General features: G+C 38.2%; 1 protein-coding gene across 4 annotated transcripts in view; it reads left to right on the top strand.

Moving 5' to 3' along the window:
* PARD3B (par-3 family cell polarity regulator beta) overlaps positions 1 to 27,468 on the top strand; it is a 1,011,329-nt gene that overhangs the window by 544,639 nt on the left and 439,222 nt on the right. For all 4 annotated transcript variants that reach the window (XM_019446282.2, XM_019446285.2, XM_019446284.2 and 1 more), the window contains 5 exons: positions 6,986 to 7,072; positions 12,599 to 12,724; positions 15,386 to 15,744; positions 18,118 to 18,257; positions 19,578 to 19,706. In XM_019446282.2, coding sequence (XP_019301827.2) covers positions 6,986 to 7,072; positions 12,599 to 12,724; positions 15,386 to 15,744; positions 18,118 to 18,257; positions 19,578 to 19,706 — 841 coding nt within the window. The remainder of the gene's footprint in view (positions 1 to 6,985; positions 7,073 to 12,598; positions 12,725 to 15,385; positions 15,745 to 18,117; positions 18,258 to 19,577; positions 19,707 to 27,468) is intronic.

Below are 27,468 nucleotides of genomic sequence, written 5' to 3'. Positions count from 1 at the left end.
TACGTATAATTTGATTATCAAAACAGCATTTTTGCAAAAGTCTTATCACATTTAGTAGGCTAATAAATTGCAATTTAGAGCAATTAAGTAACTTCTAGAGACCCAGTCTACCCCCACCACTCTTGTCTCCAAGTTAGACTGCAGTGTTACCTGCTATGAACATCTTCCCGTATTCTTTGGTGTTTTATTTCCTGGTGAGAAACAATGTGGTGAGTGCCAGTTTGGAGAAATGAGCTGAAATCAGGGTCAAGTTCAGAAAGTAGAGTAAGTGGAAACTCTCAGCACTTGCCGGCTCTTGGGTAGGATAGAGGGAGAATGAGAGGGATCTTAATAGCATGGAATGCACAGCTAGCAGCTGAAAGCTTGGAGATTATAATTTTAGGAGAGGACATAGGTTCCAGCTGCTATGGGATGATGAAGAAACAAATGAAGAGGAATTAGGAAGTCGCTTTTGGCTGCGTTCCATGGTCAGCATTCTCCTGGGGCAAGGAGAACATGATATCCCACAGAGCTTGGCCCAAGGAGAGTACTTTGGCCTCACTTCAACGTAGGTGACATAGAAGCCAGTAAATTATTTCCAGAGTCCATCTCAAATGTTTTGAACCTATTCCTGTGTTTTAATTCCAAGAGTCACTGCTCAAACCTTCTTTCCCTTTCAGACTGTTGTAACAACCTACTATCTCTTCTCTTGAATATCAATCTCTCTTTATCTTAATGGATCTCCTCTATCACTACTAGATAAAATTTCTTAAAACACAGCATTCATCAAACCATTCCTTCATTCCTGAACCTTTGGATTTCATTAAATCCTGAGTTTGAACACTGCCTATGTGACTTTGGGCTAATTATTTAACCTTTTGATTTTTTTTTAATATGGAAAATGGGTAACATGATCATATAGGTTATTTTGAAGATTAAATGAGATTTAGCACAGGGAGTTGCACTTAGCACAATGTTAAATGAAAGGCTGGATAAATACTAATTGCTACTGCAGTTATGGTTAGCACACATACTACAGTTTAAGTGTCATTCTCCCATATAAAATTGGGAATCCTCCAAGGGATTCCTGACACTTCGTACAGGTCTTGGAACATGATAGCAGCATATTTGTTCAGTGAATGGTTAGAACACATTGCTGCATACATCATAAGCATACCTATTAACTGCTCACCCATTACTAACACATTTATTTAAAGAAATTTAACTGTTAGAAGGAGTTCTCCAAATAGTCTTACAATATGTATGTCTTATGAAGCGCTACTCAATTTATCTTGATCTTAACATGATGGAACAAGAGGTTTCTGTTGGGTGTTTGGTTTGTTTGTTTGTTTGTTTGTTTGTTTGTTTGTTTTTAATAGCAAGCAATATGTGCCAAAAGCCTTCGCCTCATTTCTAAATTCTACCTCATTCCCGATCTCAACCTATTCCTTGACACATCTCCAAGTTAGCCTCCTCCAGACTTACCTTTTTTTTCCAGGCTTAAAATGGCCATCAGGTTTTATTTTTTGCCTCTGATAGCCATTCATTTGGCAAATTATTGGGAGAGTCTGTGTCAAAAAGAGTAACTACAACAACAACAAACCCTTGAACTATCCCCGGGTGTCCATCCTTTATTCCTGTAATTATTATTCAAACCCTGCTATCTCTCAGATTATTGTAGTGATTTACTAGTTCCTGTCTCAAGGACCAATCTCTATCTTGTCTTTCTCTTTTCTAATTGATCCCATGTATCATTGCCAGATGAATATTTCTAAACCACAGCATTTATCACACCACTTCTTAGTACCAATACCTTTACTGGCTCCATTTTCTGTAAAACCAAATGTGCTTTTTTTTTTCAGTGTGAAATTTGACCTATCCCTTTGAGATTTGATCTCAAGCTGATGGTTCAACCTTCTCTTCTCAATACCTCCCCCATCTTTTCCTTCCTTTCTCTTTGCTCACTAGCCTTTTTCTTTTAATATCACAACCAGTCTGTGTGCCCACAAACCATTCTGGTTCACTCTTTCTGCATAGATGGTGTTCTCTCATCTGCGTGCCCTCTCCGTCCCCTCACCTACTTTTTCTGATGGGAGAACTTTTTGCCCTTCGTAGTCCCATCTAAAATGTACCTCCTTCAGGAAGATTTTTGTGATCTCGCTTCTCTGCCTGATGTTGTACTAATTTTCTCCGAGCCTCATTGGAAAGTGCCTCTGCTTTGAAACTCACATGCACGTAGTTAAAAATGCCTGCTCTATAGAATACAATAAATTCCAGTTTGAAGCCTGACTCTACCTTGTATACATGATGTAATGTTGGGCAATTACTTTACCTTTCTAGGTATCAGTTTACTTCTCTGTATAATGGAACCGGTATGTTTATACATTTGATAGGAGTACATGTTATCATGCCAGAAGGCAGTTAGCACATAATAGCTTATAATCATTGAGAATACACTACAATTACTACTACTATTCCATTGCTTTTATTATTCTTTATTACCTGTCTTAACCTACTCCTAGGTTATGAACTCCTCAGACATTGGCCTCTGTGTTTTCCCTGCAGAACATCCTCATTGGAACTACTACTCAATAAATATATACATTGAATTCAGGTATATTAAATGAATCCCACCACCATCAACAACAAAATAAGTGATTTGCTCAGTATGTTTTCACCAACAAGACATCATGACCAAGCAGACTTCCATGCCACCAACAAACTCTTCTGGGAGGTCTTGCTGTCTTCACTTCATCTCTAATACTGTTCTGTATGGCAGACCTGTGCTTTAGTGCCTAAAGAACACCGGCTAATACCTTCTACCCATTTATTGCCCATCATCTTGTCTATGGCACCAGTCATCATGAAGGAAATGTGTTCCTCACTCCTTCAGTACTTAAGAATATTTTCAAAGTCGGGGCACCTGGGTGGCTCAGTCGGTTAAGTATCCGACTTGGGCTCAGGTCATGATCTCGCAGTTTGTGAGTTTGAGCCCCAGGTCCAGCTCTGTGCTGGAAGCTCGGAGCCTGGAGCCTGCTTCGGATTCTGTGTCTCCCTCTTCCTCTGCCCCTACCCCGCTCACACTCTGTCTCTCTCTGTCTCTCTCAAAAATAAATAAACATTAATTTTTTTTTTTAAGAATATTTCAAAGTCTCACTGAGGGGGCACCTGGGTGGCTCAGGGGGTTAAGTGCCCGATTCTTAATGTCAGCTCAGGTCATGATCTCAGGGTTCATGGGATCAAGTGTCAGGCTTCATGCTGACAATGCAGGGCCTGCTTGGGATTCTCTCTCTCTGCCCCTCCTCTGCCTGTACACAAGCATTATTCTCTCTCTTTCTTTCTCAAAATAGATAAACTTTAAAAATAAAAGTCTCACTGAAGAAATCAGTTGAGAAAAAAATGGAAAGTTTGAGATAATTTCCTTTTAACCCATAAACTTATTCCCTCAAAAAGTTTTAATAATCATCCTAAAAGCTGATACTTACTGAACCTTTTGTATATGCCAGGTACTGTGTATATGATGTATATGTTATGTTCTCTAATTTTTCTTAAACCAACCATTCTATTAGGAATTTATCTTTATTTCCTTATAGTCCAAATGAGGAAACTAATACTTTTGGTCTCAGTTTAAATGATTTACTCAGACATCTGGCTCAAAGCCTCCACTAAGATACACTTTCTCTCTCTACTTTCATAAGTTAGTCATGATTTCCCTCCAAAGCAAGATATCCCCCACTACCTACACTCAGTCCTGTCTCTCCCTGACCCTAAGTGAGTGGCCTGTGACTGAGTTGAATAATCTCAATGTTAAAAATGCTGCCCGTTTGCCTCGTGTGAGGAATTGGACCTGTCTGCAGCTCTTGTATTCTTTCCTCAAGCTTCATGTGTTTCTTCTGGATGGAACGACATAGAGCACTTGCCACTGAGTTCCTGCAGGGTAGCTGCTCATGACAGGCTCACTTTTGACCTCTTATTCTGTACCTTCACCCAGACTTTTGTCCTAACATCTTAGCTAATAACAGGTTCCCAGCAATTACTTGAATCACTGCGGTGGTTGGATCTTAGAACATTTAGCTTGATTAATACTATTGGCTTGAATGTTCTGTGACTGTCCGCTTTGGTTTTAGTATGTCTTTAGAAAGTTGTATAAAGTTAGCTGTTTAGATCCGAGCGCAACTTTTAGCTTTTCTCGGTGTAATTTTTTACCCTTTACCCCCGTTTCATTTTGAATCTGTTTTTCACAAGAAGCTGCCAGTTCCTTTTTCTTTCCACTGCTAGAATATCCTCTCCACCTCGTTCTCTAAATTTTCCGTTCTCAATCTGCCTCCAAAACGTAAATTAATGTATACGCTTTCTGCTTGCTGGTCCCTGAACCCTACTCTGTGCTTTGCCTAAACAAATGGCATTAATAGCATATTTCCACGTCGTAGTAAAATCTCACTTTCTGAGATTAAAATTCAAATAATTGTGTCTAGCCCTAGTTGCTGTGTTTATCTTTCATGAAAGGTGCATATACAGAGAATTCTGCAGAACTCCAGCAGGTACATATAACACAATAGTTTTGTTCTGCACTTTTAAAATAAATAAAAATATATGGACTCATCTGTCAGGCTTCCTTTTTCAAAAGCTTTTCTTTCCATCTTGGAATAATGGATAGCATTTTATGAAGAGCATGGCAAAACATGGTACGTATAAAACTTATAATGACTTGAAATATTAAATAATATTTAATTCTCTATAACTTCCTGAATATTACAGTCTACAAAACCAAAAGTCTTTTATGCTTTTTTTTTCCTGGGATAATATTTTTACGATAGTAGTTTAACATTTGTCACATATCCTTCTTGCCAAATTATTGTGACTCTTGTGTATATAGATAGCATGGGCTTATTCTGAGATATCGAAAACGAGAAACTTATAAAGTATAAATGAACCTTTAAACTGCATCTCCAAAATGGTTGTAGTGTTTTGAAACAAGATTGATTGCTTTAACAAATTATAAGATTAACTTTATTAAGTGAGTGTAAAAATAGAGGATTGTTAGTTCCTAAGGAGTAGGTATCAGCATAATACGTAATATTTATTATGTTTTACAGGAGGGGTTTTGAGCTAGGTAAAGAAATGTTTGCAAAATAGATAAGAAAAATCATAAAGCCATCCTAGAAATTATTAAGCTGAAATTTTGAACTCTATACTAAACACTTACATTCCAAAAGCCTCGATATAATACATATGAGTGCTGTCTATTAGCACATGGATATTTAATACATTTGTTAGGAAAGATTTGTGTTATGTTCTAAGTGCAAAACTATACAAATACATAGTAAAGGTAGAGATAAGAAAAGTTTTAATGGTTAAATGAGATTTTTGTCTTTGTTTCTAAAAGTCTTTAGAACAGTACCATTACCCTAGAGTGTTAATACTTTGGGTTTACTCTTCCTCAGATAGCTACGAATGAACTATAAATCGGTTATTACATAAAAATTGTTGCTTTGTGGTCCATTAAAAGCTATACAACTTTCTCTTCCCAGTAGATATTTTATATTCAGAGCATATAATGTATACCTACATATAGTATTTCATATATATGTGTATCCATATAATATCTGTATTCTCACACTGAAAGTATCAAGAAGAATCTATTTTATCCCATGATATTATCACTCTAAGATTTGTTTTATTTTTAACTTTTTCTCGAGGCCTCTGATATAACCTGCTTGACTGAACAAGTTTTAAATATATCAGCAATATCTGAGCAAAACTCATTTGAAACTTATTATCAGATTGAAATTCCATCATATTCCACAAATGCTAGAAACTGACATGCTCTTTTTTACAGTTCCTAATGATAATAAGTTTGCAATAGAAACACATTAAAAATAAGCCTAGTCCACTGATGAGAATATATTTAATGTATTTATTTTAGATTGCTGATAATTCAGAGAGCACTAAATGCAGAGTGAATTCATCAGGCATTTTACTTTCTTATGCTGTTCTCAACTTTCTAGCAAGGAGCCAAAATTTCACCATTTTCAATTTGGAACAGAAAAGCATTTGTAACAGCTGTAGCTCTTAATTTGACATCCAGTTTCAGGTCATTTTCATGTAAATAGGAAACAATAGAGACCTGCTTACAATTTCCGTAACAGGGATGTTTGCTTCAACTTTATCATTTTTCCTCTGGCAATTTTATTTTCTGTCTGTGGGATTAAAGGAGCCAATAATTGTTCACGGTTATTATTTTTCATCTTCATAAAAACTTGTTAGTTCCGCTCTTTATTGCTCAAAGTTTCCCAATGTCTTGTGTATTTCAGTCATACACACAATCCATTAATGTTTCTAGCTCATCCTCTCCTTAATCTGGAGTAGGTTAGGCGGGTCAGGCTTTCTATTTCTTTCTATAATACATTTTCCCCAGGCTTTACAACTTCTTTTTCTACCTCTGAAAAAAGTAGGAGGTGAAAATTTAGAGTTGTTCCATTGAATACAACTGATGCCTTACTGAAAGGCAAGTGTAAGTTTTGATTTATAATGCTCTGAACATGCCCGTATGTATTACCAACTGTGGCTTCACTGTTGTAAAATGTAATTCTGTGCTTTTTCTGATAAATACATATTTTATTTCAATTTTCCTGTTCTGGAGAGAAGAGCCTACTTTATGCTTAAGCATAGATAGGCTTAATTCCATGTATTTTATCATCTGTAGAGTAATTTCAAGTGTGTCTCAATGGGGAGAAATTTCATTTTTGTGTACATCCTTTTAAATATGTTGATTTATGCAGATTAACTTAAATAGGAAGTTATTTTTGTGGGTCGTTATTTCCATTTGTTTCTCTTCTGGGGAAAAAAAATAGAAATCAGATAGTCTTAAACATTTTTATTTCCTGTATCTCGTGAAAATACCAGCAAATCATATACTCCTTTGATTTCCTCTCTGCTGTTGAATTTACAGTAGTTGTGTTTTTTTTTTATAATATGCTTCTTTTTTTTTTTTTCCCTGCCCCAGTGATATGACAAGAACAGTGGAGATTTCTGGGGAAGGAGGCCCCTTGGGAATACATGTAGTGCCTTTCTTTTCATCTCTGAGTGGAAGGTAAGATGTTTTCTTTATATCAGAAGCTCATGCTAATGAAAAACTTGACTTCAGCTCATTTTCCCAGACACATTTCAGAAGAGGATTAAGTGTATATCTCTGTTATTCAGATAGATACCTCAATATATAATGTCTGTTGGCCACTTACGTGTTGGAAACAAAGTCATTTCCTTATAGGATACAATGGAAAATAAATAATATCTATAACAGTTTCTGCATATCAGTGACATGTAGTAAACAGAATGCTTGGAAAAGATTTTAACGTATTTTTAGGCAAATATTGCCACTGAATTTTTTTCATGTTCCTAAATACAATTCAAAAGTGAGTATAGTAATCCAAACTGATATTTCCTGATACTGCTCAGGTATATAGAACTTAGGATAATAAATATTCTAGCTTTATAAGTAGCTGTATCAGAAGCTATGTGTTTTCATGATTTTAAGTATAAGTAAAATGCCATTGGGCTAGTTTTTTTCTAAAATAAAATGTAATCATTTAAAAATAGTATACCACATCCTTTTGAAATTATACTGTAATCATTTAAAAATAGTATACCACATCCTTTTGAAATTATATTGTTAAATCCATAGTGGCAAATGAGAATTTAGATGTCAGCATTTCTTGAAATTCATGTCCACCTAACTGAATATAAAACTTGTTTTACTGATGGAAATTAAAGTATGTGTCTGAGAGTTAATATTACTATTCTTTTAACAACTTTACAAAACTAGTATCAGATATTATGTCATTGTTCAATAAGATGACTGCCTTTAGCACAGATTGATATTGACAAGGGCTATGTTAAAAGAAAGGGCTTTTCTTAAAAGAAAATCAGTTTCTCACTCATGATATGATTTTAATTAATTTGCTAAATTAATTTTTCTTATATCAAATGCTTCACTGAAAAGGCAGAATGTCTTATTTTAGCGTAGCAAAGCAAAGTCCAGAAAAGTCAGTTGAATTTTTTCAAAGTCACACAAAATCCAGATCCATACCCCCTCACTCCATTGCTCTTTCTAGAGCAAAAATTTTCCCAAAGGTTATATAGTATTCATTTACTGATTCTGAATATTTATTCAGTTCAGTCTGCCACATAGCAGGAAAAGCAGATTTAGTCATGATATTTTGGTTGGCATCATTTTCAGCAGGTAGCCATCTGCTACCTGTAATTGCAAAGTCATCACCTTTTTTTGCAAATAACATCTGATGCCAAGCTCTTGCTGGAATGAGTGTTCTCTAAAAAGAAATGAACTGAAAAGCTAGTGGCTCTTATTGTTTCATTTCCTGTATGTGTTAATAAGTGTGTTTATAAATGTTATGGGTTATGGCACAGGACAAGCTGAGGTTGTTTTTGATAGACAGGAAGAGTATTTATCCAGTTGTCATGAGAAATTCTAATGGCTTTTGGCAGAAGTATACTGATAGAGCTTTGTGAAATGCCAGAGTGGTTAAATTACCAGGCCCTTTAGCTTAATGAAGCTGGAATAGAACACAAGACCATCCCAATTTCCAAAACATGAAGAAATGTACGATGTGACAGTCACCATACGTCATTTTCAATAGTTCGGAAAACAGGTTGACCCTATAGACCAGAAATCACCCTCTTTTACATCAAATGAGAAAACACACTAAAATGTATTGATTTCTTCCCTTCTCCTTCCTGGTTCTGATTTCTTGCATAAGCCTTGAAGAATAGAAAGAGTGTTACACTTGGATTCAGAACAATTGGATTTGAATCTCAGTGTTCTCTCTTTCATAACTTTGAGCAAGTCCTCTAAGCTTGCCTCTTGTGAATACCTACTTCACATAAAGGTTATGAGGATTAAATGACATTAAAACTATGAAAACTCCTTGTAAAACACACAACATATGAATGTGTAAATTATCAGTATTATTAATATTATGGCTAAAACGAAAAAGCCTGGTTCACAAGTGAACTTTTATAAGTTCATGGTCAACTGTTTAGTAACTTGGTGAAATAGTTGTATATTTTTTTTTTTTTTTGCTATCCATTAGTATTATAGAAAGGAAATTTAATTAAAAAACATAAAAAATAATATGGAAGTGGAGACATGAGCCAATAAAAGTTAAGAAGTAATGAGTACAGGCTGAAACAGCACACTTAACTCAACCCATGTGTTTAGATGCAACTGAGTACAGAGCGTGTCATACAAGTGTCTGACTTCATAATGCCATATGGTTTCAGTGTGTGAGCACGGGGGCTGGGGGGGGGGGTGGGTGGGTGAGTTAAGGTCATAGTGGTATACTTAGTGCTTAATTTCCTTCCTTTTATTGGCTTGTGTCATTATTTTAAATTAGAATTTACATTTAATTATTTACTAAGACTACTGTAATTGACTTTGCTTCCAATTTCTCCATATATATATATATATATATATATAGTTTTTCTTTTAGAAAAACACTGCCATACCTGTTGTTGAATAGGAAACCCTGAGTGCAATACAATGGTGGCTGTACTAGATAAGGCCTCAATGGATTCATTAGGTACCATAGCTTAGGGTGTTGAATGCCACTTGTATGGAGGCCCCTTGGCTTGCACAGTAAGAAACAAAACAAATATACACAAAACTGAGTTCTTGCAAAGTAAAAAGCACTTTCATTTCATTGGCTTAAGAGAAAAAATAATGTAGTTTTGTTTTAGAATTAAAAGCATGAAATCTAATTGTTTTGCAGTAAAGATAGCATAGTATACCTTAGTTTCCTAGTAAAGACAGCTAAATACGACAGAGAAGAAGGAACGGGTGGGTGAGGATCAACACATAATGTAAGGATAGGACACGTTTGGATAAAATTGCAAAGCTCGTAGAGTGGTCAAGGCCCGTGATACGGTGAGAAAAGCAGAAGAGGTCAAGGAGTGTGGGGTGGGTTAGCTTCTAAACGATTATTAGAAGAAAAAGAAGCAATTGTCCCCCCCTCTTGTTCTGTGGGGCAGTGGATTTCAGCCTCCTTTAGCACTGCTCACGAATGCAAATTAACTGGCTCCTCCCCAGCATTGGTCTTTAAGTCCCCAGAGCCTTGGTCCCAGAGGACACGAAGACCACAGTCCACAACTTTGGGGCAAAGAGGATAGTGAGAGATTCTTTTCTAAGCCTTCTCACACTGGTCTGGATGAAATCAAACTGGAGGGAATCCATCCCTTCTGTGGAAAAGAGAAGGCAGGAGTGGTTTGTTGCCAGGAACCAAACTAATAAAATCAGTCAGTTTTACATTTTACCAAAATTACCTCTGACACATGGGTTTTACAGTTGAGCTTATCCTGTCAATAAATTTTTCATGGAAAGTTAGGTTATTTGGATCAGCGAGGTTCACATCGCATACTCCAGCTGTAATATGCCAGCTAAATTGCAACCCAGTGGCCTGAAAGAATTAATTCATCTCCCAAAATGTGAAATTAAATCCTAGGGAGTAACATTACATGACTGATGATGTACTGAATTAAATTAAAGGAAGACTTGAATGCTTGTTAAAAAAATATCGCTTACATAAACGAGTTTATAACCACATGTGAGCCTCCTAATGGATCATGTTATTGTGAATCCACCAAAACAAAAATCCAAAATGTGAACTATTACAGAGTTGTTGCATTTAGGAAGAAACACTATTTTGTTCTATTTCTTCTTCTTCTTCTTTTGCATGTCGACTAGGTCATTTTTTAATATTATGTTATGAGATTAAGGTAGGATTAGTTTCTTAAAAATATTAATTTGAATCTCAGATCCTTTATCAAATAGTAGCTTTGGCCCCTTTTCTCTTCCACACAGTATATTGTGAATTTACTAACATAGAACCAGGAATGCAGTGTATAAAACACCCCCTGTACACTTGTGCCCATGACCCTGAGCCTTCCCTACTATAGGTGGCGTGACTGTCTCCTGCATCCACTGGAGTAGAAACCTAAATACCACCGCATGTGCCACCCCTTGCCATCTTCAGATGACACGAGCTCATTAAATGAACTGGGTCCTGGGGGCAAAGGGCTCACTGTGAGGCTGCTCTAAACGGGAAGATGGTTTTCTCCTCCACTTTCATTAGAGATTGCCCTTCCTCCATGGATGCCCCTGTTATCCACGTACAAAATGTTCTCATAGTTTATTCAGATCTGAGATTTAATACAAAGGGGCTGTGTGATAACATACAAGGCCTGTATACAAAAAAAAAAAAAAAAAAAGAAAGAAAGAATGACAAAGCAGAAAGACAAGAGGACGAGGGACAAGGAGATGGCTGTTTCTCCATGCCCAGCAGATTCCTCTTGGAAAACGTATCTCTCTGTCTTATTCTGGGAACACAGCTAGGACCCTGACATGCCCCAGGAGGAAGCTAGGTCGCATGAGAAATAGCTGAAACATACACAAGTTTGATGTCTTAGTTTTGGGTTTAGATACTACCAAAATGTAAGAGTCACATATACACACACACAATCTAATTCTTGATTGCTATCATTTTCTTTCTCCTGTAATTGACATTTTTTCAACCCCTTCCCTCCTGACTCTGAGCCACAGCCACAAAGCACCATTAGCCTCCGGCTCTCTTCTCTGAATCCCAACGCTTACTGGTTGCAGTTTCAGACAAGTCTTCCCAAAGCCCTGCCCCATCATGTCACCGTCTCCCTCAGAAGCAGTGAGCGGTGACTCTACTGCTATTTCCAGCCTCATTCGATTGAGTCCATCAACTAGTGTCCGAGGCCCCTCTGTGTGGCTCTGGCCTCCCCATCCAGTGTTGGCTCCCCACATAAACACACAGCCTTCATCCTGCCACCAGGTGTATCCCTTTCTCCCCCTACCTAAATCCTACTCATTCTTCTGAACCAGTTTACATCCCATTCTCCCCCCAGATCCTCCTATGAAGACTGGACTTCTGGATGTCTGTAGGTTTTTGGTTTTTGCTTTTAATTTCTACTGTGTGCCAAGCTCATACTGACTCATTGTCCTGGTCCTGTAGCCGTGTCTCCTATTCCTCCATCCTGAGCATGGGAAATGCTCCACACGTACTTGTTTCAGGGGCACTAACAAATGGGACTGAACCGCCTTTTAAACTGAGCACGATGACCTGTGCTTAGGTGTCTGCTTTCTTCTTAAAATGCAAATTACTGGAACAGGTAGTAAGGCTGCGCAAAAGTGCGGTGAATGCCTAATCCTCTCCCACTATTACGCCTCAGGTTGTCTCAGCACTAACCCATTACAGTCAGCCTTCTCCAAGCCAGAGGCCTCAGTATCCTCAACTCCACTGAGCTGTAGGGGTCTTTTCTAAGAATACCGCAAACATGGCAATGGAGTGGTGGACCATTGTACTCCGGGTCACTGTTGATGTGCATCTGTCTTGAAGGGCTTTCTCTTTTCAGTGGATTTTTTTTTTTTTCTAAGGATTTAAGTGACAAACGGTTGCCTGAATATAAAGGGTAATTTCTTTCACAAAGAGAAATCGATACTTCTGAATAGTTGCAAGCGGAGAAATAATTAGCATATTATTACTCAGTAATTCTATTTCAACCTCAATTTTGCGTTTAGGATTCTAGGACTCTTCATCCGCGGCATTGAAGAAAATAGCAGGTCCAAGCGGGAGGGACTATTTCATGAAAATGAATGTATCGTAAAAATCAACCACGTGGACCTCGTAGACAAAACCTTTGCTCAGTAAGCATTTTTTTTCCATTGTTTTATTTACTGTGTTGATCCCTGGAGTACTTAAAATCATCACTGAGCTCTTAGTGATCAGAACTGTAGGTAGTAGGTAGAATGTCTGGTCAGTCGCCTTTGAATGACCCCAGGACATCCATTTTCAAATGCATCTTATGTGTGAGCTTCCTTGAAGGCAGCCTGCACATGTCCCTGTCAGCCACAGGAATAGTAAACTTCGGAATATCCCAAGCCTTCCCGCCTGGTTGTCTGGATCATCGATAGATGGGTTTGTTTTGCTTGGGATATGGGTCAGTTAAACTGGTATTTAATGGCTCTTTTCACAGACTGTTAGTTCAGCTTATTAATTAACCAGCTTTGTGTCTGCAGTCTTCCTTAAACCTAAACATCTGTGAGAGATTTCAGTGAGGACTCAGTAATAGAAGCAAATGAAAAAAACAAAATAAAATATTCTCCCCCAAGAAGTCATTTTTCTGCATGTGAAAATGTTATGGGAATAGGTTCTCATAGCCAAGAATTAAGAGTATGCAGTGCTGGTGCCCATTTTTTTAAATGTATGTTGGCGTTGCAGTGGGGTTCCGGAACAAGGGAACAAATACTAATTAATATTCCTTAGTAATGACCACCAGCTTCTCTTGTTTCTGACCAAAACAACTCATTGTCTATATTCTCTGTACCATACTCTGTCAGTATTTGTATGTTTGATGGCACCGGGAGTTGGGGGCAGGCGGTATAAGTGGTTGTGGGTAGGAGGGCCTGTGGGCACTGGTTGCTTAAGTGTGGAAAGAAATAAAGACTGTGGGGAGCCTGGGTGTCTCAGTCGGTTAAGCATCTGACTTCAGCTCAGGTCACAATCTCACTTCAGGTGAGTTCAGGCCCCGCCCACTTTGGGCTCCATGCTATTAGCATGGGATTCTCTCTCTCTCTTTCTGCCCCTCGTGGGAATCTGTTTCCTTCTCTCTCTGCCCCTCACTCACTCACACCGTCTCTCAAACAAATAAATAAGTAAACAAATCTTATTCTCGAAAAAAAAAAAAAGAAGAAAGACCGAAACGCCTATTTCTTAAAATAATAATACCATTCTACTTTTTACAAGAACTTGATAGGTATGCAATGTGGAAACGGAGGCTCATGAAAATTCAGTATGAAGGTAGTGTGGAGTAGAAACTGACTCCCAGGCAAGGAACTGACCAGAGGAGTTGGACTGCCTCTGTGAGATCTTCTCCCCCTCCCCCACCAACATGGAGAAGTAAGGTTGAAGTGGAGGTTGGTGGGTGGGGGAGGGGTGCTCAGATGGCAGTTGGAATTATGATTAATTATTATTTGGGATGGCTGTTAAGGACACAGACCTAAAATAAAGGAAGCTTAAACAAGATGATTAATTTTTTTCCTAAAGACAACCAAGTGCAGAGGCGGCGGTCCAGAGGTGGTACGGCAGGCAGTTCCTCAAGCATCAGCAAGAGAGGCGTTTTCCATCTTTCTGCTTTGTCATCCTTACTAAGTGGCTGCTCTCTTTAAGTTGTGTCGTGGTCACCAGAGGGCTGCTGGGGTTCCCCCATCACTTCTGAGTTTCGAGAAAGAGGAGAAGAAAGAATTTACTGGCTCCCAGCTTTCCTGTAACCCTTTTGGGTAGATCATGTTGGCAAGACAGGCTGGGCAAGGTAGTCAGGGGGCACAAGGAGGCATAAGGATGAAGGAGACAAAAGGTAGTAGGAAATTTGAGGCAAAACACCCAGGACTAAGACAAAAAAGTAAAAAATACAGGCACTCTATAAGAGAATAGCAGGGAGGGTGCGTATTAGATTGATAATTCGCTATGACATTTGGTACAACCAGTATCATCAATATCTCCAGGAGGAAATGTTTGTGTCAGAATTGAAATTCTGGAACACAGCGCATTTCAGGGAAGACTTGTACTTTCGAATAAAGCCCTAAAAGGAAACGAGTTGATAATCTGGTCAGTAATACAAAATAATTTTTTTCATCTAAAATTAAAGTTTGCTTTTATATCTACTTTAGTAATTGCCTCTGGGCGGATTTTCAGATTCGGAAATACTCAAAAGTTGTGGGTCCTTGGACGGGTTGTTTGATCTCTCTGAGCCTCATTTTCCTCATTTTGCAAAATAAGAGTGAATTATACTTACCGAAGAGGAAATGAGAAGATTAGGAAAGTTGTTAAAAAGATCAAATGAGGGGCGCCTGGGTGGCTCAGTCGGTTAAGCGGCCGACTTCCGCTCAGGTCATGATCTCACGGTCAGTGAGTTCGAGCCCCGCGTCGGGCTCTGTGCTGACAGCTCAGAGCCTGGCGCCTGTTTCAGATTCTGTGTCTCCCTCTCTCTCTGCTCCTCCCCTGTTCATGCTCTGTCTCTCTCTGTCTCAAAAATAAATAAACTTTAAAAAAAAAATTAAAAAAAAAAAAAAGATCAAATGAGAGAATTGTCCATGTTAGTGACCCAAGTGTCGCCAGCCCCGTGTCTGGGTACCTCGTGGTCAAGTCCTAAGTGGTAACTAGTACTTAGTTTGCAGCCATCCTGGTAGTAATAGTGACAGTTTCTCCTTTCCCTGTGCTACTGTGCTCTCCTGTTGCCGTGGTTTGGGGTGCATTAGGGGCCATGCTAGAGCGTGGTGTTGTGACATATTTACTCCCTCTCTTTGAAGGGCTCAAGATGTCTTCCGCCAGGCAATGAAGTCCCCAAGCGTCCTCCTCAATGTGCTTCCACCTCAAAACCGTGACCAGTATGAAAAATCAGTCATTGGACCACTTAACATTTTTGGTGACAATGATGGCGTTTTGAGAACAAAGCTGCCTCCTCCTGTCCATGGAATATCAGGAATAAAAACAGCAAGTCTCACAGGAACAGGGCGTCCTGAAGAGGATGCATCGACTTCCCTGCAACAAAACAAGAGCCCCCGAGTCCCAAGACTGGGTAGAAAGCCATCCTCTCCCTCACTCTCCCCTCTCATGGGGTTTGGCAGCAAGAAAAATGCAAAGAAAATTAAGATTGACCTAAAGAAAGGTAATTATTACACGATGCTTAATAGCATTCTATTATTGTAACATGTAAAATTGGTTAAGAGAAATGCATTAAGGCTAATTTTGTTCATTCTCCCTTCATTTAATTGTATTGAAGAATAGATTTAAGTAAGTTACCTAAGTTTCTTGAAATTGTACTACTTTCTTATTCTTTCCTTCTGGAGAGTATAGCGTATTTGAAACAGAAGCAAAAATGATAAAGACAGGTTGGCAAATGGAAAGAACCATTGCAAACCTGAGAAAAACGTAACACTAAAGAAGCACTGAAATTCGGTGGAGCCCTTTTTGCAGCAAGATGAGTGATTTTTGTAGCACCTTGTAGATAGAGTCTAAAAAGCGCATATATTATTTCTGGTTCTCTAAGATAGTTTTATACCAGCTAAACATTTAGTTCTCAAAAAAGCAAGTATGTGATCATTATAATGGATAATTATTATATATAATGATGTAAGTGAAATTTCGCTAATTCAACATTGCAAACAGTTTCTCAAAACATACTTAATTTCAAAAGCATGTATAACCTTACCTTCATCTTTTCCAACTTTTCTATGCATTTCAAGCCCAGATCAGTGAGACTAGGGCATTCATATACATGCATATTTATGCAGTATTATACACGTATACACACATAAGCATTCATGCGCTTCTGTGCTTTTGTTTATTTTGTAACCTCCTGATAATCCCTTCCCCCTCTGCGGCCTTCTGCAATCTGATGTGATTCTCAAGACTCAGTTCAAAAGAAACCAAAATCTCAAAGTTTTGTCTGAATTAATACAGAATTTAATGATCACAAGGTAGTTTTAAAATACTCATTAACGTATATCAGAAGAAAATAACATATGCCTTTAATTAGGATATGGTGGTTATTCTGAGAGATCCTCTGGTCAGAATTTTGTCCCCCCTTAAGAATTCTGTACTGAGAAGAAACTGTATGGACTAGGAAGTACAAATTCTCTAGTGTGCTTAGCAATTAGGCTTTTTATATAAATGCATTGTTTTGTTTTGTTTTGTTTTTTTGTACAAATTATCCAGCTATGTCTAAGACATGGGATTGAGTGCTTTGTGCACTAGGCACAGGAAATAACAGAGGACAGATAAATCAGACACAGAACATAACTTAAGACTCCATCAGAAACCCTTAAATGCAAAAATAAAGACTATGACATCACAGCTGTACTTTGGGAAGATTAATCTGACAGCAGAATAATATGCCGAAGATGAGATCAAACAATGAAGTATCAATAAAGGATACATTGCATCTGTCTAAATATAACATGCATGCCTTGTCTGGTGACTGGATGTAGGAGAAGGGAGAGAGAGAGAATTGCAGGTGGCTTGTTCAATGGTGATGCCATTACTAGAAATTAGAGTTTGTAGAAGATGAGTATATGTGAAAAGCCCAGGATCTGAATTAGAGAAGGGAGGTCATAGTGAAGTTTGAAATGCTGGTGGAAATATGTGCATGGTCATATGTAAGAAGCTGACACCAGAGAAATTAGGGCCAGAGAGATTTAGGTGTCATCTATAGGGAGACGGTAATTGGAGCAGGAGCTGGCCAAGGCAGAGAATCTAGAAAACAAATTGTACCAGGTAAGAGCCTTGGGAAACATCTATGTTCATGTGGGAAAACCGTGGGTAAGAGAGAGTGACAGACATAATGTGATCAGAGAGGTAGGAAAATAATCAGAAAATAAAGGTATGAAAACCACAGAGGGGGGCATTAATTTCAAGAAAACAACTGAGGAGAAGTGTCAAAGCTAGAGAAAGGGACAGATCAGAATAGGAAAAATTAGTGGATGTGGTCATGGGTAGGTCATTGGTGACGGAAGGCTGAAGAAGAAGTAAGATTGAAGTAAGCATTCTTTAGGGTACAGATATTTGAGCATACCTTCAGATAAAGTGAAAACCGCATACTGGAAGAGAGAGATTGGAGATGCAAGAGTGAGGGAGGGGACAATGGGACGCAGCATGCAAGGAATCGAGACCCAGGTGCAGGGAGCTGCAGGGAGGCTAGCTGAGTGAGTGCCTGACGAAACTCATGTCAGATGGCCTTTGGCTTCTTATGGTTTACTGAGAAATCAATCTCCTGGGTTTATGGATAACATGTGGTATTTCTTCTGGTACCTCAATAAACGAAAGTGTTACACATCTGCATTGGGCCCTAAATTCACTTTGAAACCATCATGGCCTGTCAGGAACTATAATCTGTATTTGCAGCCAGAACAACTGAAGTGTGTTTAAAATATTTCCTGGAATGTAAATATTTACTTACTTGACATTAGTCTAAATTAGGTAGATTTTGCTGTTAAGGTTTCTACTTAAGGTGACCGTGCATTTTCCTGGTCTTACACACTAGGCCCTGAAGGACTGGGTTTCACTGTTGTTACCAGAGACTCTTCCATACATGGGCCTGGTCCCATTTTTGTAAAAAACATTTTACCAAAGGGAGCAGCAATAAAAGATGGCCGCCTGCAATCAGGGGACAGAATTTTGGAGGTAAGAATTAGAACTAATATCTTCAGTAAAGTATCCTGGGTGTTTACATAAATACATTAATATTTATATTTTGAATATAAAAATTGAAAATTATCACTTGTAGACAAGATAAGGACTTTAATTATGTTAAAAAAAACTGACTTTAAGCCCCCATAGAGTCAGTTATGTAAGGACAAGTAACACTGAGAACTCTTCCCTATTTCCTCCTTCTCATATCTACCTCTTAGGGTTCCTGGGAATTTGAATCATCCAGGAATTCATCATATATGCAATTATGGCTAAGAAGTCTCAGAGTTATAGCCATATTCTGGTAACAGTTTCTTTAAACTTCCCACAGGCGTAGGCCAGCCTGCCTCAGGTTGATCTAGGCTTATAAAGATGTACTTGAAACACCCCCAAAGCAAGAGAATTCCCCCCTCCCATGTATTTTTGTGTGATAGCATCATCTTCTTAGCGAAATATATATTGTTAACTTACCTTTCAAGAAATCATCCTCGTTGAAACTGGCCGGTTTTATTTAACATTCTCATGGCATAGAAGCAACACTATATATAGTTCTAGTTATGAAAGAAGATGCACCAAGTAATTAATACAGCTCCAAATTATAATTTCCAATAATCTATGATGACCTGGAGACTATAATTTTCAAAGATGGAGAACACTAATTGTAACAAAAGACTTTTACTTCCAAAGAAATTTGCTGTGTGATTGTGGTCTATTGTTTGCTTTTTAGCGTTAGGCAGAAAATGGTGCCAGTTAAGCATCTGAAATCCACTTCTTTCCCGTTGTAGGAATCATTCTCCACTCTCACTTTGATTTTCCCTTCCTAAGAATGTAATATCCTATGAGAAACTATTAATTACTGACTATCTAAAGGGATCTAGCACTGGGACGCCTGGGTGGCTCAGTCAGTTAAGCATCTGACTTTGGCTCAGGTCATGATCTCACTGTTTGTGAGTTTGAGTCCCATGTCAGGCTCTGTGCTGACAGCTCAGAGCCTGGAGACGGCTTCAGATTGTGTGTCTTCCTCTCTCTCTTCCCCTTTCCCACTCACGCTCTGTCTCTCTGCCTCTCTCAAAAATAAATAAAACGTTAAAAAATGTTTAAATATATAAAAACAAAGGGATCTAGCACCTCAGTCATGATGGTCAGTGCGGTACTGGTACTTTGAGCATAGTTGGTTTGGGCTCATGTGTTCAGTTTCATCTGTTCCAAGCTTTATTAATTGTAGGAGCCCATTTGCTACTTACCTGTGGAAACCATCTAGGGTAGAAGGAGATGAAAAGTGTTGTGATCTGTTCATATGATGGCATCCATTAGGTAAATGGCAGAGATGTCACTGGACGAACTCAAGAAGAGCTCGTGGCCATGCTGAGGAGCACCAAGCAGGGAGAAACAGCATCGCTGGTCATCGCCCGTCAAGAAGGAACTTTTCTTCCCCGAGAGCTGGTAATGTTCAGGTCACAGTCTCACTGAATCTTCGGTGCAGAGTTTACTATACCCAGTGAATTCATAATAGCTGAGAGATGAGTTCTAAGTCACAGGTTTCATCTGTAACAAAAATTGAATCACACTAAGTATTTTGTCCCATTTGGGGGTATCATAGCTTTATGATGTTAATGCAGTGAGTTGGATAAATGCCAACAGTGCTTCCGGGGTACCAATTCGAACACCCTTTTAAGGAAGCAATTTAACATTATTCAACTAAATAAAATACCCTTTGTGTGCTCTATGTTTGCTTTATGCAAAACGCAGTCAGCAAAAATGGTCATGCCCTACCTTAATGCAGTTTGCAGTCTAAAAGGAAAGAAATATAACCAAGTATTCAAAATGATGATGGTTATGAAAAAGAATTGCAAGGTCCTGTAGTAACAGGTACAAGGGAATCTAGTCTTGAGGGCTGGGAAATGTATCCTGAGGAAGAGAATTTCAAAAGTCTTGTTAAAAATGTATATCCTTTGACCTACTGACTACACTTCTAGTAATCTGTCCTAAACTGATCATCAAAGAAAGATGTGGAAAAAATTCATGTACATGGATTTGTTTTCTAAAGCCCTGTTTATTGTAGTGATATATTGGGTGCTGTACAACCAGAGGTATTAGTTAGATAAATAACTAGGTAGCTCTTCAGTGAAATATAATACTTAAAATGGTCTCTGTGGAGAGCTGATAATAACATGAGAAAATGCTCATAGTGCATTAAGTTAAAAAGTAGGTATAAGATGATATATATAGTCATTAAAAAAAATTGGGGTGCCTGGGTGGCTCAGTCGGTTAAGCATCTGACTTTGGCTCAGCTTACGATCTCACAATATGTGAGTTCGAGCCCCATGTCGGGCTCTGTGCTGACAGCTCAGAGCCTGGACCCTGCTTCGCATTCTGTGTCTCCCTCTCTCTCTGCCCCTCCCCTGCTCATGTTCTGCCTCTCTCAAAAATAAATAAACATTAAAAAAAATTTTTTTTAATGATATCCATAGCATGATCAAATCACATTAAAATATCTTCAAAAGAACCCCCCCCAAATGGCAGGAAATGCACCCAAAATGTTGGGATTATGAGAGATTTTAATTTTCTCATTTTTAAAATAGTGAACACGTATTATTTTATTATTGATGTATGTATTTAAGAAGACTATAGAAAATTCAAAGGACTTTTATGACTAATAATAAAAAGGAATAGATGTGATAAAAGCACTTTTAATTACCCCTTCTTTTTTTAATTTCTTTTGAATCTATATAAGAAATGACAAAGGTACATATAGGTAATATGATAGGTTCCCAGAGTTACATCATCAGAACCAGTGAGGGTTAGTTGAGAAAACTGACTATAGTTAGCCTGCAAAAAGGAAAATTTAGGGCATATTTTGATTGCTATAAAATAGGTAAAGAGTTAATTGTATGGATTAATATGTTTCTCCAGGTAGTTTATATCCATTAATATACTTACGTATTAATTAGATGATCAATTTACTAAGTACATGCTCTGCACTAAGTTGGAGGTTCTGGGGATGCAAAAATAGTTAAGACTAATTTCCCGCCCCTCCTTGAGCTGGTACCAAAACAAATATTTGGAAGTGATAATATTACAAGTTACAGTAGTTTCTAACTGTTGGAGCTGTCCAAGAAGAAAATAGGCAACTTAGAATATTGAAACAGAGACTGCCTTACCATTTGTCAGAGATGCTCTAGAAAAAATCCTCCCATTGGTAACATGGTAAGACTAGATAAGCTCTACGATATCTACTCTAAGCCTGATATTCTGTTATCTATGTTTATATTCATGTTTGAATATACAGCCTTCCTGAATCGCCTCTCTCATATATTAATGCTCCTTAGTACTGACCAAAGGACCCCCTTCTCTCCACATTTCTGGTCCTTCCTTCTCTTTCACATCATCTTGTCCATTTTTCCCCTTGCCCTATTGAATGCTCTAGGTAGATCTGCAGTGAAACAGGGAAGGGAAGAAGATTAGGTGGTATAAGCCATAAAGACTATATTCCCCACCTCTTTTCCTCCACTTGACTCCTCCATTCCCAGCCATTTTGGAAGGCAGAATCATGAATTTCAGTCTCACTTCCTCCCTGAAGCTTCTTATTCTTCCTAAAAAGAAATGCTGCAGAAACTTGGAGTCCGAATATTTTTTTTTTCTAAAATGCAGATGGATTTTTCTTTCAATCCCTTACTTACGTAAAGACTTTGGTCTTTTTTTTTTGTCTTTCTCTCCAAGAGCCACAGTGAGAAGAAATAATTAGAAAGAGGCAGCGTGTATATATAACAGGAAGCCCTTTCACTTCTTGTCCAATTCTTTGGTTGCTTGAGATAAAACTTTTAGGAAGCTTTGCTGGGACTATGTACTTGTTTCAGGGATAAGAAAAACGAAAGAAGTTTTGACTGGGTATTCTCCTCAACTATGGTCCTGGAATGAGTAAAACCCTGCATAGAAAGAGAAACATTTCAGCCAGCAAAGGAACCTAATAACAGAGCTCCCTCTAAGAACTCAAACTCTCATGAGACCCTAGTTTCTCCTCTAATAGTTTCTTATACCCCTTTCCTATCTATGTCTCCTAGAATTCCTAATTCCACAGCTAATTTCTTCTTCCTAGAAGCTTTCTGCCTGCCCCAGGTAAGGGGGAGAGGGATGCTGACCTTACCCCAGTTTGAAACTCTGAATGTATTCTCAGTCAAACACAACTACATCTGGAAGTTAATAAATGTAACAATAGAATTTTCAGAGTAAAGGGAGCCCAAAGAATCTGTATGTCTGACTCTAACTTTGTACATGAAGAAACACAGTTCCAGTTTGGTTAAGTAACCTATTGATGGTCCCTTATTGTTAAGGGGAACTAGAGGCCTGGGTTTCTTAAGGCTTAGTATTGTCTCTGGAGTTCAACTCTGCAAGCTCACCATCATACAATGTTTCTTTGTGGTTTAGAGCAGCTCACAAAATGATTCTTAAGGCTCAGTTTCCTCATCTATACCATAAGATTGTTGTGAAAATTAGAAGAGATCATCCATGCAAAGCTCTTGGCATAGTTTCCGGCCAATTGTAAGTTCTCAATATATGTCAGCTGCAATTATTCTAGCACCTTGCCACCTCTGTAGAATCAAATACAATAAAAATGTAATACTATATTTTAGATACATTATGGGTAAAAGAGATTTATTCAGGCTTGCCTGGGACTAACCACTGTTTTGAACAGAGATTTTTTTATTATTGTTTGAAAATACATACTGGTATCCAAAATACTGAATTACCAAAAAAAAAAATTTTTTTTGTTTGAAACTGAATCGGTAAGTCAGGCAGCTTGTATATATTAGTTCACTCTCATTTAATAGAATTTAGTGAAATTTGATTTCCGTCCCCAAAAGTGACATCATAGGCCAAGCCCACCAGGGAGCATATTACATCAATTGTGCAACTGTGAGATTATGAGTACAAATAAATTATTTGTTCTTTTTGTTTTTTGGTTTTTTGGTTTTTTGTTTTTTGTTTTTTTTTTTTAGTGTTATACCAAATTTGGCGGGCCTGTGGTTAGTATTCATTCTCCTAGAATTCTCTGGCAAACAGTCTAGACGCTTTAAAAACTATTTGACTTGTGATCATCTAAATATGTGGAATATGCTTTGTAGCCACAGCAAAGCACCGCATTCTTGAGGATTATAAGCACCGAAGTAGTGTGGACCCAGAATCTTCGTTCTGGAGAAATATGGAATAGTACTCTTTGTCCGGCCCACATGCCTTCCTTGGGTGCTAAGTAGCAAGAATCCTACGGGAAGTTTAAAGAGAGGTCATGTGTGGCGTGCACGGTACTATTTCAACGTGAGCTGCTTCCTAGTGTGACACACACTGCACTCTTTGAAAGAGCAAACCGAAGAACAGTGTGCTATGTGATGCGTTTTTGTGTTTTTCTTTCAAAAAACTGAAGGTGTTATCACTTTGGTCTCTCCTCCCTTATCATGATTGATGCACACACTTGACTCTCCATTGAAAATCTGGCAGGATGAGGGAAGGACAGTACTTCCTGCTTTTGTCTTCTTCTATCTCCTTTGAAGAAAACAAACCATGTTTATTGTTTTCCTGCTCTGAGAAACCGTCCTGTTCCTTTTCTTAAGCCTTGCTGTTTCATGAGCTCTCAACCCCTTTAACAGCACTGCTCTGCCTGTTTTCTGACAGTTAAATCTTCCTTATTTCCTTGTTATCTTAGCTTCTTGTAAAGTCTTAACACTTACAGCCAAGGGAGCATGTGGTCAGCAGTTACACAGGAAGTCCCAAGATAGGACGGTCTCTCGGATGTGACCCTCTGTCATTCCAGAGGCCTGAGCGCCCACTTCCTGGCCATTTCTCCTGACCTGCCACATGAGAACTGTGCTGAATTCTTTCATTTGCGGGTCCATGTCCTTCCTCCTGAAGGCAGGACAACTGGTTGGGATCACAAATTTAGAAGCACATGTAGCCAACCTTCATGCCATCAGTGGCAGGCTGGGTTCAAAATCAGGTGAGAGGAATTCATGTACTAGCCTCACAACTATCTAGCTCTTTCTAGTATCTTTACCAAAAGAACTGTGTGTTTCAAAGGTAATCCTTCCAGAATCCCAGGCTCGAAGAGCCTTTGATGTCTTCACCCCCTGACTGGGTGAGAGTTTATTAAAGAGGTGTTCACATAAGGAACGTTTTTGCAAAAGGGACTTTGAGATTAGCGTTGGTAATAGAATCCGAAGGTGAAACTGCGCTGTCTGCAGTGAAATAAAACTGCGCTACGGAAAGAGGGCTTTGTTGGCTGTGTTCTGAAACAGACATGCTCTGCCAGTTCTTTTCTATCCCTGATAACCAAAATTCTTGTTTTCTTATGCAAAGTGTCCGTTTAGGAAAGATCATGACAAATGGAAGGTTTTTCTATTGATTCGTTGCCTGTAGTTTCGAGAGTTTCAGAGAGACAGAGAGAGAAGGAGAGAGAGTGTTTGTTGTTTGTCACGTAAGTGCATAGACACGCACACGCATGTGTGTGTCTTCTTTCCTTTATCGGGGAGGAAAAAAAAAACATTGTGCCATTTCTTTGTTAACCTCTTTAATGTTTCATGTTCTGACCTGCTGCCTTATCTTTAAATTATCCTGAAAATCACAGCAACCCCTGGTGGGTAAAACGAGCTGAGAAAATTTCAAATGTATTTATAATTTCTACCTGCCAAGCTTGCCTGCTATTAAATGCTGGCTTCTGCAAGTGGAATGAACTCTATTTCAAGCAAGCAAGTTCCTCCTGCCTGGCATGATCGAGATTCAAAAGTTAGCAATGTTGGTCATGTGGATTTGACCTTCACTTAGGAATATTGCTTTTGCTGAGGAAAAAAAAAAGATACACATGTGTGTGGCCACTCCCCTAATAGCTGCTGAGCTCAGTGTATTCCTACACTACCATATTTACTCATCCCTGCGACTACCTTTGCAAATGACATGGGGCTCCGACTCCTTGACTGTTTTTTATCTTCTTACGAAGTGAAAACTTCATACCTTCAAATGCCAAATTATTTAATATCATAAATCATGCCAGAATTTTCGTTTGAAATCTTAGATGAACCTCATTTAACTGATATATTATTTTATTCCCTTTGGCTATTAGATTCAAATGATTCCATGCTTAATTAACCAAGGTACTTAAGGAAGAATGAATATTATAGCAGCTATTTGTGGATAAGTAGCAGAAATTGAAGGATGATTTCAGAGTGATTTGTCTCCTAAACCAAAGTGCAGGAGTTATGTTTTGGAATTTAGATAATTATGCAGAAAACAAAACACAGCTATATTTTATGGGTTCTCCAGATAACACAGTTCTCGAGACTTAAGATGGAGTCCTTGCTGAAATAGAGTCTCCGTTTCTGCTCTCTCTTCAATAATTTTTTCCCCTCCTTATTGCAATTCCATTCAGTCAGTATTCAGTTAATCCTAGTCATGTTTCTGCAACGTGAACTCCAGAGATTAATAAGATGCATTCATGTCCTCAAGGAGCTTCTACCTCTAAAGAAAAAAAGAGTTATGAGTTGATGAAATTATGCAATTAAGTGTTATGGGATTAAAGTTGGGGGGCTGAGAAAACCCTTTAAGAATAGTACAGTATTTGAGAAAGGTCTTAATTGAGTAGGATTTCAAATGCAGGGCTTACAGGGCAAAGAAAACAGCACTTTCAAATACTCTGAGATTAGAAAACATAAAATACATCAAGGAGATAGTAGGCAGCCCAACTTGACAGTTACTGAGCAAGGTCTAACATGAGAAATTGTGTTGTTTGGAATAAATTGGAAGGGGTGAAAAGACTGTAGGGTACCTACTAAGAGCTCTTTGTATTTGGCTTTAATGTAATCGTTTGGAGTCTGGGATCTGGGATCAGTTGGTGGGGTTGAATCCTCACTTGGCTGAATGGTCTTGATTAAATTATTTCCCTGAGCCCCCATTCCTCATCCCTAATGCTGGGATCAGAGTAATGCCTACCTGAGAGACTGTTAGCATTAAATGTGTAAAGTGTTTAGAATAGGGCACATAGAATGTGAATCCCTGCTTTGCAATCTTACTCAACGTCTCTGTGCCTCAATTTCCTCATTTGTCAAATGAGGATAATAACAACACCTACCTTATAGGGTTGTTGTGAGAATTAGCTGAGAATACATGCTAATATGTGGTGAGTGTCAAATCACATTATCTCCTGTTATTTCCTGTGCCTAGTGCACACTATATGCTCAGTAAATATTTGTTGATTGAATAAATGAAAGCTACACATTATTAAAGCAGATGGTATAGAAGGTTGGAAAAGGTATTGCTAAAGGTGCTGTGGCTCCTACTCTATGTCTGTCTAATCTGTCTCTAATGCATTATCTTCCTGATACAATTATTTTAGACCAAATAAAAATAATATGCAACGATTTCCTTAAATTTCAGGTCACTAGCAATATCTAGTTACAGCTGCACCAAGACAGCAAGTATAGGGATAGTATTGATAGAATATAAATGACAATTTAGATAGTTTAAATGATCATGAATACATTTGCATAATCTAGTACAGTTTACTTATAAAGACATACACAAACAATAAGTATTATTGCTTAATATTTAAAATATTAGATATTTTTTAAATATTGAAAGTATTTAAAAATATTTTTTAAGTGTTTCAGCTCAGTTGAAGTGGCTCTCAAAGTGTGGTCTCAGATCAGCAGGATAGCATTACCTCGGAATTTCTTACATGCGCAAATTCTCAGATGCCTTTCAGACCCGAGGAATCAGAAACACTAGGGTTAGAGCTAAAGGTATAGTTTAGGGGTGCTTGACTGGCCCAGTTGATAGAGCGTGTGACTCTTGATCTCAGGGTTGTGAGTTCAAGCCCCACATTGGGTGTGGAGCCTACTTAAAATTTAAAAAATTTTAAAAAAATAAAATAAAGATTTATTTTAACAAGCCCTCCAGATAGTGCTGATGCTTACTCAAGTTTGAGAATCATTGGAACAGTGGTTTTGTTATAAGGAACATAAAGGCCTATAGGATAACTTAATAGCTATAACTGACTAGCTGTCATGACCAAATTTTCAACTTTATGTTTCCATTCTGCAAACAATTTTTTTGCTCTAAGAAAAATAATTCTGTGAAAATTTTAAGACCAATTGAGTTGTGTCTGTTTGGTCATGTGCCCCTCATTTTGGCAAAAGGCCAGTGCTGAGCACAATCCAGTTAC

This window comes from Panthera pardus, unplaced genomic scaffold, assembly GCF_024362965.1.
Source record: "Panthera pardus isolate Hobbes unplaced genomic scaffold, ASM2436296v1 HiC_scaffold_10, whole genome shotgun sequence".
NCBI lineage: Eukaryota > Metazoa > Chordata > Mammalia > Carnivora > Felidae > Panthera > Panthera pardus.
The sequence above is the reverse complement of the archived record's forward strand: the minus strand, read 5'-3'. Positions and strand labels throughout refer to the sequence as shown.